At 39.8% G+C, this 15,605-nt stretch overlaps 1 protein-coding gene across 4 annotated transcripts in view; it reads left to right on the top strand.

Annotated features, from left to right (window-relative positions):
* Nucleotides 1-15,605, top strand: part of EML6 (EMAP like 6) — a 144,092-nt gene that overhangs the window by 45,343 nt on the left and 83,144 nt on the right. For all 4 annotated transcript variants that reach the window (XM_001509924.6, XM_007672024.4, XM_029071718.2 and 1 more), the window contains exons 2-5: nt 5,757-5,916; nt 8,192-8,290; nt 11,398-11,466; nt 15,103-15,288. In XM_001509924.6, the coding sequence (XP_001509974.2) occupies nt 5,757-5,916; nt 8,192-8,290; nt 11,398-11,466; nt 15,103-15,288 (514 nt within the window). The remainder of the gene's footprint in view (nt 1-5,756; nt 5,917-8,191; nt 8,291-11,397; nt 11,467-15,102; nt 15,289-15,605) is intronic.

The following is a 15,605-nucleotide window of genomic DNA, read 5'->3' as shown; positions in this document are numbered from 1 at the left end:
CCCAGTAAGCGCTCAATAAATATGATCGCTTGATTGATAGAGGAAAGTTGCGTAACTCAGGGAGACCAAGGAGGAAGCATAGACTCACTGGCGTTTCGCTCAGTTTGATTTTGAAGAGCATCCAGGGACTGGTTGATAGTGGTACCTTTTGATGTAATAGGAACAAGTTGTTTAAGGTAAAAGGCTGCTTGAGAAGGGGATCTAAAGGAAAGTTATCTCCTGGTTTGGGAATTCAAGCTCAGGGAAGCAAATTTTGTGGTTGACTGACAATTTACCCACTTTTATCCAAATTTACCCATTAGAGAATGATTTGATTCAAATAATTCTAATCCAGTGGCAAATAATCTAGTAAATATCTGATACTGGGATCAAAGCTCTTTGTGGGCAGGGAAAGCTTCTGTTTATTGTTGCATCGTCCTCTCCCAAGAGCTCAGTACAGTGCTTTGCATGTAGTAAGTGCTCAGTAAATATGATTGAAAGTAAAAGGGAAATGATCAAAACTAAATAAAAGCTTTTCTTTTGTGCAATGGTAGTGAGAGTCATCCTTTGTACCAATATATGCCATGACAAATCATTTATTTCCTGGATACTAATTTAGAAAAAAATCAGTAGTATCGAGCACCTACTAGGCATTATAATTCATTCAATAGTATTTATTGAGCACTTACTATGTGCAGAGCACTGTACTAAGCGTGTGGAATATATAATTTGGCAACAGAGAGGGACAATCCCTGCCCAATGACGGGCTCGCAGTCTAATCGGGGGAGAGAGAGGGACAAAAACAAGACAACATGATCATGATAAATAGAATCAAAAGGATGTACACCTCATTAACCAAGTAGGGTAAAAAATATATACAAATGAGCACAGTGCTGAGGGGAGGAGCAGAGGGAAAGGGGCTTATCTTAGGGGAGATGAAGGAGGGAAGGGGGAGGAAGCAGAGGGCAGATATGGTAATGATAGTAATGAGTTTCAGCCTTTTCTCTTTAATTGGTTAAAGAAATATGAAAAGGAGGAGAAAATACCACTGGCTGGTCCCATCCTGATCCTGAAATGCCACTCAGTCTGACATCTGGAGATTGCTGTTGGTTATATCCTGGTTCTCCAACCTTCTCTCAGTTATGGGCAGGGACTGTATCTGTTTATTATATTATACTCTTCCAAGTGCTTAATTCAGTGCTCTACACATTATAAGCACTTGGGAGATACACCAGAAGCAAAAGACACAGTCTCTGTCCTCACGTGGCTTGCACTGTAAGTGGAAAGAGAGGCAGTCATAAATAATTTAGGAATAGTGGGAGTTGGAGGAAGAACAAAGTATAACAGGTAGAATCACGGACATATTGGGGTGAATACATAATTCAGTAATTAATAGAATGTACCTATAGTCCATAGGGGCTGAGTGGGTATAATAGGAAAGTGCTAAGGAAGGCGGTAGTGTCAGTGAGACGTGAAGTGTTGGTAAATGAGGAAGCCTTACTGGAGGAAGTGGGATTTTTAAGAGGGTTTTGAAGATGGAGGGAGAGGTGTCACCTCTTGGATTTGAAGGAGGACAGCAGGGCTAACTGTTGTGTGGCCTAGTGGATAGAGCCCGGGGCTGGGAGTCAGAAAGACCTGGATTCTAATCCCGGCTTCACCGCTTGTCTGCTGTGAGACGTTGGGCAAGTCACTTCACCTCTCTGCACCACAGTTACCTCATCTGTAAAATTGAGACTGTGAGCCCCGTGTGGGACAGGGACTGTGTCCAACCTGATTAGCTTGTATCTACCCCAGTACTTAGAACAGTGCTTGGCACATAGTAAACATTAAGAAATACCATCATTATTATTATTATTATGAACAAGGGGATGAAGCAGGAAAGTCAAGAGTGAGTTACAGTTGCAAGGAAGAGGGAAGAGTGCTAGCTGGTGACTTAATGGGGGGTGAACTGAGCTGATAATTCAGAGGAAAATAATTGGGAGAGAGCCTTGAAGTCAACAGCCTGGAGTTTCTGCTTGATGCAGTAGGAAATGGATAGCCATTAGCGGTTTACAAAAGCACAAAACTGCTCTTTGGCAATGGTGTGATTTTTATACCCAACGACAAACCCCATAAAAATGCTTCATTTTTATCAATGAATATTTTAAATCCTTTAATAGGTCTCACTTTTCAGGTTAAGCAATTTTGTGTTTTATTTAAAAGAAAACTTTTCTCCTGTAATTTAGTCTTTAATTTGCAGTAATCTTCAGTGAGTTTTCCACTCGACTGAATTAATGCAGCATAATTGTAACTATTATTTTAGCATTACTAATGTATTTCAGTACTGGTTTCTAACATAGTAATTTGACAATATAAAAACGATTCAATTAGCTAAGTTTTGATAAAATCATTGGTGTTTGATTACTGTTGTTTTTGTTCATTTGAAGTGGGAAAAGATTATGTTTAGATCTCATGACTTTTGAAATAGTGCGGTATAGAGAAGCAGTCCTGCTTAGTGACTAGAGCATGGGCAGGTGAGTATTTCCCCTGCAGAAGTGATCTGGATAGTAAGTTGCTGGGGTTTTTTTTTCCATCTGGGAAGGCTTTAGACCAGATGGATTCACTAATGGCATCTATAAAGTATTTAATCAGACCCAACTGAAACTCATGACTGGCTTATTTAATTATCCTAAATTAACAGGACTGTTGCCAGAGCAGCCTGAATGCTTGAGTCATGCTCATATTTTTTTTAAAGGTATGAACCCAAAATGCTGGGTTTTCCAAAGATCTCATTAGCAAATGGGGATAATGTAGTCTTGGCCAAGCCCTTAATGAGTTGGAGAGCTATTTGTGAAATTTTGATTTGTCAGTGTCAGATATTCCAATTAGTGTAAATATCTGAAGGCTAATAAGTCTAATCAGTCTTCCCTTTTGCATCCTCCCCTTCTTTTTGTTTTCACCCCTTTTGGGGCTTCACACTTAAATATCTTTTTATTTTCAACGGTGGTGATTAAAATGCTTTATTTGGGTAGGGAATATTATATGTAATTTTTTCAAGTCAAGATGAAAACACAGAGTAAAGATATATTGCTTTGACATTTTGCTCCACTTGCATCCCTGGGACCCAACTGCTGTTTTTGAGACAGCAACATTCATGAGGCTCAAGTCACAGAAGCCTCATTGTAAAATGTCCCATGGTGAATTAGCAGCCTGATGAAATGGGATTCTGTGTGATTTATTAGGGTTAATAGACATATTCTGGACCGTAAGCTCATTGTGGCTAGGGACTGTGTCTGTCAATTCTTGTACCTTCCCAGGTGCTTAGTACAGGGCTCTGTACACTTGATAAATGCCATTGAGTGATACACACATTTGATTTCTCTACTAGGAATAGAACAGTTGCTCCCAATTATGCATTTTTTTAGGGCTTAATTAGGATTGACTTTTTCCAATCCCTTCTCCAAGGAAAACTCTTTCTCTAGCACCATTTTCTCCTGTCTTCCATCACACCATTCTCTGATTATCTGCTTTCACAAATATAGGTTCTTGCCCTTCTTGAAGTGCTGTAGGCAGAGCGAAATGATTTTTCTCTTATTTGATGAGGGGAATATACTCTTTGTAAAACCTCCAATCTCTATGGCAACCAGAGTCAGGATTTTCAGGTAGAGATAACTATACATATGTGCACTCATTTTTAAACACAGTGATAAGCAACTCTTTGGAATGTGTTTTGTTTTGCTGTCTTCCCCCTTTTAGACTGTGAGCTCATTGTTGGGCAGGGATTGTCTCTATCTGTTGTCGAATTGTACATTCCAAGCGCTGAGTACAGTGCTCTGCACATAGTAAGCCCTCAATAAATATAACTGAATGAATGAATATTATCTTTATATTGCCATGTGAATACATTGTGCTTAAATTTAAGCTGAAGTACTTTACATCAAAACAAGTAATGCTTTCTTGGTGTGCATTTGAGTTTTGCAACATTGGGGAGTGATTTTGATTTTTTTGTAAGCCAGTTAACTTCTATGCGAAAGATATAATGGAGTTATGAGGTTCTTTTAGCAATGATTTCCAGATGATATGGATTTTAGGGTGTTTTTTTAGACGAAAAGGAGGTGACATCCAGATGTAATCTAATTGGCAGGTAGACTGTAAGTTTGTTGTGGACAGGGAATGTGTTTGTTATATCGTACTCTCCCAAGCCCGTAGTAGAGTCCTCTGCCCACAGTAAGTGCTCAATAAGTATGATTGATTGATAGATCCAAATTTAGGGTGAGCCTAAGAAATTTAGTTGTAGGTGAAAGATGCATCGTGAGGATTTAAGTTTAGCAAATCTTGTTTAATGCTACCTTTTGAGTCTCTTATTTTCTCTAGGTAATAACTAAAGAATTTTTTATAGAAGAGGAATAGACACAGGTTGTTGGAAGGATGTTTCCCAATTGTATGGTGGTGGTCTCCCTCAAAGGCATAGTGAAATTATATGTTATGTAAAATCTGACTAAAATGTGGAAAGCTGATATGATTGGAATGTCATACAATATTATACAATATTCAATATTATGCAGGCAGTTGTGGGATTAATATTTGGATTTTTCCCAGCCATCTGTTAAATACCATTCCTCTAACAAGACTTTTCTGTTATTTCGTGACAGTTTTAATAGGCAGATGAGTTGACACCATCATGTACTTTTTTTCTGTTGGCTCTGTGCTCCCCTGCACATCTTGAAATTACATTGAAGTCTATGGGAAAATGTTTCCCACAGTCCTATGGCTCACAATACACCCACGTTTTTAAGAAATATATTTCCAGGGAACATATTACTCGCCTGTGTTGGCACCCAACTGCATTCTCATTTGTAGGACAAAGCACATCTAGTGTTTTACCCTTTTCTTGAATTAAGACCCTTTTGTTTGACATCTCTTGACACCTTTGAACTTTTAAATCACTCATACATCCCCTTTCAACTGTTAGAGATTCTGCAAAATGAGTGTTTTAGCAGAAAAAAGAAATAGCAGCCTATTGAGGAGAAATTGCCTACCGAAATGCTAAGCGTGGTAATTTTGTAACTGTCCTTGGGATGTAGTTATTCATGTAAAAATCACATGAAATCCTTTTCAAATAGATCAACTTTGCAGATGAACCCAGAATCAGTAGGGAGATTCTGTGACCTCCTGGCGACTTGCAACATAAAGAATGTAATGTTTAGGAGCTTCTTGCATCTATGAGTAATTAATTCTGAGAGTGTGGTCTCAGAGTCGCCGACAGGGCTTTTAAAGTATAGTTTATGACTGTCCTTTAGGGATTGCTGAGGAAGTGAGAGGCTAGAAATTAGTAAGCAAATGCAGTCTAGACAAACTAATACCTTATTCTAAAAAAGACTAGTTTGCTTTTCAAATTCACAAAACATTCAAAAATAGGAATCTGTTTTATTATAACACTGGAGTTAAAATTTGATTAAATGGGCATGATGCTGAAGTCGTTCATTGTCGTATTTATTGAGTGCTTACTGTACTAACCGCTTGGGAGAGGACAATATAACAGACAGACACATTCCTTGTCCACAATGAGCTTTTCATTCCAGTTTCATTTACCCTTTTTGGGCAAACTGTTTAGACTCTCAGGTAAATAACTGAAAAAAATAAAGCTCCTGATTGGTGTGATAGGCCTACACAATAGCAATTCGGGCTGTTTCAAAGTGTAAAAATTGATCTTTTTCTTAACGGATTAGCTTTGTGCATTGATTGCATGTACGTCTAATGGATCCAGTCTCCATATGACAAATATTTTTGTCTTTCAGCCTTGCCTTACACCCAGATAAAACCCTAGTGGCAACCGGACAAGTTGGAAAAGATCCGTACATTTGTCTCTGGGATTCTTATAGTGTACAGACTGTTTCTATCCTTAAAGACGTCCATACACATGGAGTTGCTTGCCTGGCTTTTGATTCAGATGGGCAGGTGAGTATACATTCAGCTTCTACTTCTAATAAATAGCTCATGAAGAAAGCAGGTCAAGGCACACTCTTTGAAAATGGAACCTGGGGAGGTTGTCTGGGTATGTTGTGGGACAGGTGCTCTATTCTTCCCTTCGCTCTGTTCTCTTCTTGCTTAGTACCCCGGCAATCCACCCTCCTCCTCTAACTACAAGTTAGGCTTAACACCCAGTAAGGGCTTAGTGACTCTCATTATTAAAGTGGAATTTACATAGATGTATTAAGTATTGCTGAGGTCTCATGGTGTTTACTTCTTGAGGCTAATCGTTTACATTTATTCGAGATTCACAATCCACTCTGAGCTGACATTTATTGATCAAGGAACAGTTTGGTTGGACAGTGAAAAATCTCAGGTAAAGAGAAGCCAAGTTTCCATTTTCAGTTCCTTTCTTTTGTCCTTGTATCAGAGTCTCAGCTCCATTTAACTCTGATATTGTCACACAGGTAAACTCAAGAAAAAAAAATAGCTGGCACTTAACTGCCAGCTGAAAGAAGCAACCTTCCAACTTTGTATCATAATGTACTGTGTGGCTTGTTATGGCCAATTACTTCAGACATGCACTATTCCCTAGGCGGGGTTTACAGACGGGATATTTAGAAAATGATAAATAGTGTGTCAACCCTCTACTGACAAAAAAAAAGTAACAGAAATGCCTGTCAGGTAGCTAAAGGATTAGTGATTAACTGAAGAACTAAATCCATTTCATTTTGCTCTGAGGAATCTATTTTTCACATTTGTGCCTGGTGCTGGCTAACTTGTTTAAAAGACTAAATAACCAGTTTTTAAAAAATGAATAAAATACTATTGAAACATCACCCTCCCGAGATTATGTGGATAAAATACCAAAAAAAAAGTGAATGAATTGTATTTTATTGATAGTTCATTAAATTTGTTTTCCATTATTTATTTACTCTGTCTAGAATGGGTTTAACATTCTAATGGGCCAGGACCAAATGAATCTTCTTTTGTAACAGAATTGTGTGCATGTATAAACATACATGCATATATCATTCTAATGTAACAAATAACCACCTACTCCTGTTGGATAATCATTCTCATCTAAAGACAGGGGACTGGACTAGGTGATTTATGATTCTAATTTTCATATGGAACATGCTGACTTGTTACACTGCATTCCAAAATATGCACCAAATTAGGTTTTTGTTAGCACGTGCAAGATATGTGCCATATGCCTCCCGATCCACCTTTCATTTCTTTTTGGTTCCTATATTCCTTTTCCATATTTATTTTCTGTTTTGCTTATGTGCTGTTTTATGAGTGTCTTTTATCATCTGAGGACAGCCTGTGGTCTCACCAGGCCTGGACCCAGAAAATTCAATTATCTTTCACAAAATCATTCCCCCCACTTCCACCCCTTAATTTAATAAATGTGGTGGAATTGGAGGAAATTCAGCAGAGTAGAAATATGCATTTACCTGATGTCTCTTACACTAGGACAGTTTTGGGAACGCTGGCTAAGGAAGATGTGCCTCAGGGGTTCAATGAACATTACATTGGTCAGCTACCAAGCTACCTGCCCACCAGCTCTCTGATCAATCGATCGTATTTGTTGAGTGCTTACTGTGTGAAGAGCACTGTACTAAGCACTTGGAAGAGTACAATTAAACAGAGCTGGTAAACATGTTCCCTGCCCACAGTGAGCTTACAGTCTGGGGTGGGGGAGGCAGACATTAAATAAATTATGGCTAGGGCCATAAGTGCTGTGGGGCTGAGAGAGGGGAGAATAAAAGGGGCAAATCCAAGGGTAAGAACAATGCAGAAGGGAGTGGGAGAAGAAGACATGAGGGTCTAGTCAGCCTCTAAACCACATTGAGCATGCAGAACAAATCCTAGGCACGGAGTCTCTCCATGCCGGTTTGACAGATTTCAGTGGAGGCTCAAGGTAGCCGTATTCGACTAATTGATTTTCAGCCCCTAATGAAGAGTATTTTCAGGACACATCATTGGTTTGCATATTCCGTGTTGACTTAATTGAAGGCAGATTTGAATAACCCATCCGGGCCGTACTATGTCCTAAAAGGGCTAAGCGCTGGGGTAGGTACAAGATAATCAGATTGGACATAGTCCCTATCCCACCTGGAGGATCACACTCTTAATCCCCATTTTACAGATGAGGTAACTGAGGCACAGAGAAGTGGAGTGACTTCCCCAAGGTCACACAGCGGACAGCAGACAAGTTTTCTTCTTCATTTAACAAGATCATTTTTCTCTCTTTTAGCGTTTAGCCTCCGTGGGATTGGATGCCAAAAACACAATCTGCATCTGGGACTGGAAGAAGGGAAAACTCCTGGCAACGGCAACTGGTCACTCAGATAGGGTAATGATCCTCACTGAATATTTGATATAAAGACGTTACAGATTTGGGGAAATTGTAGGTGGCCTCTTTAGGATTGAGGGCAATTGATTTTCCAAAGCCATAAATAGTTTAAATAATAGACTAAATCGATTAAATAGAATAAATAAATATAATTATTGCATAATGAGGATAAATCATTTATTTCTATGTTTGCTCCTGACAGATATGACAGTGATCTTTTAGCCTAATATAAGAGTAAAGATGTATTTTATTTCACTTGATGATATTAAAATGATTTGAAGTTCTTGACTGGACAGTACTTTGGCAGGGCGAAGGTATTAGTTTTCCTTCCAATTATCAGGCCAAAGAAATCGTCGTGCTGGGATGGGTGGGCTGTAGCTTTTCCTCTTTTCACATTCAGAAGTTGTTTGTATTCGTTCAAATGAAGCAGGTATAAGAAGTGATGCTGCACTATTGAAACATGATGCTGTACTGCCTTTAGGGGAGACAGCCTAGTCTAATAAGAAAGATAATTACTCTGGTATTGGCAAGCGCTTACTGTGTGCCAAGTACTGTACTAAGTGTGGGCGTAGCTACGAGATAATCAGGTCCCACATGGAGCTCACAGTATAGGAGAAGAGTCCTGGGTCTTGGAGTCGAGAAACCTGAGTCCTAGTCCCACCTTGGCCTGCTGTGCAACCAACCGGACTCTAGGTTTTGATTCTCTTGTATCTGATGGCCCCAAATGTCATGGCGATTGCTTACAGTTCAATCATGGGAACAAACCGTAAAAGTATTTGTAATCTTTTAGAATTGCGAATCGCAACCAACATTTTGTCTTCAGAAACATCATTTTATTATCCGGATGGACTGGATTTCAGGAGTAGTTAAATTAGATGAATGTTTTAATCCTTGTCAGGGCGGAGTTGTTGAGCATTTTCATTTCCGTGATAAATTCATGTAAGGCAACTGTTCAATCATTAGAAATGATGCGTGCTTAGCCATTAAGGAAAATTTGGATATTTAATGCAGTAAGTGATTTTCTTCCCCTAGTTTATAGAAAGTGAGTTTGAAATATGGTCAAGATAACTGAAGGGCAGAGTGGACAGAAATTTTAGCATTCACAGTATATGTTCTACCCAGTTGAGAGTATTTCTAATGTTTACGGTAGTCTAACTCCACAGCAGCTTCTGTCTGTTGTGATCCCAATAGATTCTTTTTTTAAAATGGTATTTGTCAAGCATTGTTCTAAGCGCTGGTAGATACAACTTAATCAAGTCAGATGCAGTCTGTGTCCCTCAGAGTCTAAGTAGAAGGGAGAACATGCATTGAATCCCCATTTTACAGTTGAGGAGACTGAGGCTCAGAGAAGTTAAGTGAGTTGCCCGAGGTCCCACGGCGGGCAAATGGTAAAACCAGGTTTAGAACCCAGGTCCGCCGACTCCCAGGCCTGGGCTCTTTCCACTAGGTCATGTTGCTTCCATGTGGATCTCATAAATTAAGCTGAATTAGACAAGGTCAGTGCTTCGATTTCCATTGATCCCATAGATGCTTAAGGAATTTGTGAACTCCCCAGTTTCCTCAGATTCTTGTCATGGTCATGTCAGCGTGTCAGGATTTTTGATCCTGCTCTCTCAGTAGGGATGTGGAAAACAGAATTTCTAAGCACTTGGATCTCCATGGCCTGTATCACAGGAAAAATAACCCTGCTGCCTTAACCAGCCTCCAATCAAATTCTTCCTCCGCATATTCCTCCCAGATATTTCCACCGATCGTCCTTTATTTCTTTCCTTAAGTCCTGGTGCCTACATCCTAAATAATTGCTTTGCTTCAGTTTTATTTCCTAGAAAGAGATAGCTGCAGTCTTTGAGAGGAGCAAATCAATCTTTCCTTAACTAGAGAACCCAAACTGCAGTAACAGTAATTGAAAATCATCATGATCATTAACATTCTTTACTGAAGGGCCACAGGAAATTGCTAATCATCTCAGCTAAATAAATTGGCTATTCTAGAACTTGGTTTAGGGGCAGAGTCCTTGACTAAAAGTGTCCATCTATAAAATGGGAATGGTGCTTTCTAGACTCGTATTTTTTGAGAGTTTACTGTGTGCAGAGCACTGTACTAAGTCCTTGGGAGAGTACAACACAGCTGAATTAGATGCATTCCCTGCCCGTAACGAGTTTATAATCTAGAGACCAGTAGAGGAGGTGAGATAAAGTTATATAATGTGTGGGAGCAGTTAGAGTTCCTTATAGAAACATAGCATATATTATTGTAGTTTCACACCATAAATGTTAGATTGGTATTTCTAATATAACCTTGAACCATGATTGAATGAATATTTTCCTGGGCAAAAGAGGAATCTAGAATTAGTGTGCATGTTTCTTTTGTAGATGTGGTCTTGAAAGAGTCTCAGTAGTACTGGAGAGAATTCAGGATATCGTGATCGAAGTATTATCATAAAGGATAGCAGATTTAGGTGTCTCACCTTAGTTTCTCATTGGCAAGCATGCTGTTGAGTTTGTTCAAGTTGCTGCCTAGTTGATCATCTCTCCACCAAATAGCCCGAGGTCTGCAATAACTGGATCAGTAAAGGCTGGGTTTGGTCAGCAAATCTTGGAGAAGCCCGCCAGCTCCCATCTGAGTTACTTGTGATTCTAGTCACTTCCATTTAGGAGAAGCAGAATGGCTCAGTGAAAGAGCCCAGGCTTGGGAGTCAAAGGGCATGGGTTCTATTCCCGGCTCTGCCGCTTGTCAGCTGTGTGACTTTGGGCAAGTCACTTAACTTCTCTGGGCCTCAGTTACCTCATCTGTAAAATGGGGATTAAGACTGTGAGCCCCACGTGGGACAACTTGATGGCCTTGTAGCCCCGCCCCCGACGTTTAGAACAGTGCTTTGCACATAGTAAGCGCTTAACAAATACCGCCGTTATCATTATTATTATTATTTTTTTCACTCAAGTTCTAAATCTTCCTAGTCACTAACCTTAGGGGTTCCATGATATAAATTAAAAAAAAAAACAAAGAAACTCACTGGAAGTCTTCAAAATTCAAATTAAATTGAATTTTTGACAGTACTCAAGATAACCGCATATTAGCTCTAAATGTGCTTTTTTTAAAAAAAACAGATTTTTGATATTTCGTGGGATCCATATCAGCCAAACAGATTGGTTAGCTGTGGCGTGAAGCATATAAAGGTAAATTGGTTTTATTCTTTCATTTTTTCACTGGTTTAAGTTCAGGCAAAGTTTACATAGCCATTTGGATCTCGAGAGGACTGCTGGAAAATGGCTTCCCCAGATTTTCTTTAAAAACCTGGCCCTTTTTGTCTGTTTTTGCAGTCTGCCATTAATGCCAGCTTGGTATTCAGGTTTTGAGAACTGTAGAGGACACTTTATGTAACTAAATATTAAAACCCGTTACGTTCCAATTATTTTCAGCATTAGGGGAGTAAAAATAATTGCCCTTCTCAGTGGAATAGTAAAAAGCTGTTAATTTGGGGAAAAACGTAGTTAGCACCCAAGCCAAAATGCCAATTTGAATGTTGCAATTTTAGTTGGGCACCTAGGTACCATATTGTAAATCAGGAAAATAGATGGCTAAATTAAAAAAAAAAAATCCACAGGTTACTGGAAAAACAAAACAACAAAATCCCAAACACAACAGTGGATGTGGTGTAAATTTCCAGGGAAGATATTTACCCAGCGATTGGTAGAGCAGATGTGTGTGTCTCCTCCATCAGCCTGCTGCTGAATGGGTATAAGTGACTGTGAATGGGTCAGCAGTTGGCTGTCTGCAAAACTGGTAGTGAGCTGAATGGGTGTAACTGGCATGACAGGCCCGGGTAGCTGCCGTCCATCAATTAATCACCGGTATTTATTGAGTGCTTACTTTTGTGCACATAAGTGTGCTAAGCACTTGGGAGAGGACAAGATATCAGAGTTGGTAGGGATGTTCCCTGCCCACAAGGAACTAAGAGTCCCGAGACTCTAAGTTCCTTGAATTCCATGGCAGAACTTGAGGAGAACTTGTACCCCTCAACTCCTGCAGTGTCCAGACCTCACTAGCCTTCCATTCCCCCATTTTGCCATCTTTAACTGGCTTTGTTCCCAATCTCTTTTGGGGTGGAGGATGAGGAAGTTGACGATGAAGACCAAAGACTTCCCAGTCACCCAAACCCACCTTCAGTGCTTTGTTGAAGGAACATCTCCTCCAAGAGGGCTTCCCTGACTTAAACCTTCATTTCCTCTTCCCCCACTTCCTTCAGCATTGCCTTGATTTGCCCCCTTTATTCACCCCGCCCTCAGCCCCACAGCACTTATGTACATACCTGTAATTTATTTGTATTAATGCCTGTCTCCCCCTCTAGACTGTAAGCTTGTCGTGGGCAGGGACTGTATCTACCAACTCTGTTATATTGTACTTTCCCGAGCACTTAGTACAGTCCTCTGTACACAGTAAGTGCTCAAAAAATCTAATGGATTGATTGAAATCCACCAGAAGGTAACTGAAATTTTACAACAGCTAAGCTGCGTTACCAATCCCTTATGATGTTTGTGTACGTTTTAGAAATCCTTCTCTCAAGGTCATATTTTAATGAGCTGCTAGAGAACATTCCTTTTTCCGCCTAAGGAATAGTTTGAGGAAATTGCCTCCGTTTGGATCTATTAGCAGTGAGAATAAGCACAATTGCATGTGACCAGTGTTACATTGCCCAGAGCTTTTAGAAAACCAGATGATTTTGGAAGTGCCTCTATTTTATATTGGTGTGACTTTAACTAGTAGAATACTTATTTATACATACACACACACACAGTGGGTTCATCAGCCCGGTTTTCCTCTTTTTTTCCTTCTTTCCCTGCAGGGTCTATTAAATCTGATTTTTAACCCACTTCTAAAAACAGAAGCACTTCAAAATCCTGAAACTTCATTTGCCAATAGTTTTCTTGTCAGCCTCCTTAATTGTCCTTTTGCAGACACATCCGTTTTGGTAGGCAAAAACAGTCATCTGGACAACAAAATGGAAGCCTCCATAAATACCGTGGGTACCATTAAGGAACCTGCTTGATGACACGGTCTTTGCTGTTGTCAGCCTATATTTTGTGAGCCCTGTATTCTGAGGCGGGCCCACGGAAAAATGCACCAAACTGTTCTCCAAATGTCTATTCTCGTCTTTTGGATTAATTAGCTATTCTATTCTCTTAGTGGATCTACCCCTAAAAAAACGGTCATAATGGTAAAGGAACCCAGTCCCAGGTAGAGGACGAAGCTATTGACGGCAGAATCTTAGGTTATATGAGGGGAAATTTCTGTGAAATCTCTGTTGTTTCTGTTGAAATTGCCCAGACAGTAAGGCATGTCTCCTATGAGGTCAAGTACCTGACTGGAAATGGATGAAATTTGAACAAGACTGTAAAATATTAGTCTCACTTGCTTCAGATTCAGTGAAGTGTTTCACCGTAAATTGTTGCTGGCTTCTAAGCACGAGATGGTTTTGGCCGAAGAGATGGCATTTTATGTTTTCCGGCAGACTACCTTGCAATCGGCTTTTGGTTGGCACCAACATGCCCAAATAAATGATCTTTTAAAGCATTTATTTCAGCATTACATCACCCGATCACATCTATTTTCCAGCTAGTTTTTTGTTCAGTAAATCAGATTGTGGTTTGAGTCTAATAATAATGGTAATAGAGATTTTGTTTATTAAGCAGTGCTTTCTCTATGCCAAGAACTGTATTACGTTGTGGGGTAGGTACAGTGCAATCAGATATGCATATATAGGTACATATACAGAGAGAAGCAGCGTGGCTCAGTGGAAAGACCCTGGGCTTGGGAGTCAGAGGTCATGGGTTCTAATCCCGGCTCCGCCACTTGTCAGCTGGGTGACCTTGGGCAAGTCACTTAACTTCTCTGTGCCTCAGTTACCTCATTTGTAAAATGGGGATTAAGACTGTGAGCCCCATGTGGGACAAACTGATTACCTCGTATCTCCCCCAGCGCTTAAAACAGTGCTTGGCACATAGTAAATGCTTAACAAATACCATTATTATTATTCTAAATAATATTCCATGCAGTGCTCCACACCCATTTTTAAAGCCCCACATGATTACAATTATATGAGTGAGTTATCTCTAATGAGCTAAACTTAATATATAGGGAAAAGGAATAGAAAAGCAAAGCCTCTTTATACTGTTAGTGTAAGCAGGGACTCCACTGTAATCTTTATTAAATGGTTTCTATCAAAGAAATAGGTCAGGTACAAGTCAGAACCACAATCTCTTCGCTGTCTAAAGCTAGGATGGAGTCTGTTTTCGTTGAAGGGACATTTAGTCACACCTAGAGAGAGAGAAGGATTTGTGGGTTAGGACACTCACCAATAATTGGCTTCCTCTGGTCCTACTAATTGGAGTAACTCCCAAACTGGAGTTCATTTTAATTAATTTTCAAATGTGTACAGGAAAATGGATTTTGGAATTGAATCGTCAGTCATAATATATTCTTGGGTTATCTCAGAAGATTTTTAGCAGAGTAGTTAATCAGTGATATTTATTGAGTGCTTATTGTAGGTAGGCCAGTGTACTGACCGCTTGGGAGAATACAATAAAACAGAGTTTATAGCCTCGTTCCTTGCCTACAGTGAGCTTACAGTCTAGAGGGACAGACACACATTAAATAATTCATAGTATAATAATAATATACACTTCTGAGTGCTTGTGGGGCTGAGGGTGGGGCAAGTATCAAATGTCCAAAGGTCACAGATTGTAGTGTCTGCTAGTGGATGACACCGATGCCCATTTTTCAAGGTTTCTCTTAACGTTGTCTTCATTTTGTAGTTTTGGACACTCTGTGGAAATGCACTGACCGCAAAAAGAGGAATATTTGGCAAAACAGGGGATCTCCAGACAATACTTTGCCTTGCATGTGCCAAAGAAGATGTCACCTACTCTGGTGCTTTAAATGGAGACATTTATGTCTGGAAAGGGCTAAACCTAGTCCGAACAATTCAAGGAGCTCATAGTGTAAGTACTATGAGGTTGTGGGGTGAGTACACTATATGAAATCATTTAAGGATTCAACCCTGGACCTTAAACCTACTTTTGGGGGAGTATAAGACTCCCAGTGCAGGTGGAGGTAGGATTAGAACCCAGATTTCAATCAATCAGTCAGTAGTATTTACAGAGCATACAAATTCTGTTCTGATTCTCTGTGTTGTGCTCTTTCTACTCATTCAACAGCAGGGCTCAAGACTAAGGCATATGTCATTCTCAATGGGAGATCCCATCCATCAAGTTTAAGATTCCCATTACTTTCCGGAAATTCAATAAGCCATAAGAGC

The sequence above is a fragment of the Ornithorhynchus anatinus genome, chromosome 9 (assembly GCF_004115215.2).
Source record: "Ornithorhynchus anatinus isolate Pmale09 chromosome 9, mOrnAna1.pri.v4, whole genome shotgun sequence".
In the NCBI taxonomy this organism is placed as follows: domain Eukaryota; kingdom Metazoa; phylum Chordata; class Mammalia; order Monotremata; family Ornithorhynchidae; genus Ornithorhynchus; species Ornithorhynchus anatinus.
Note: the sequence above shows the minus strand (reverse complement) of the source record. Positions and strands in the feature narration are given on the sequence as shown.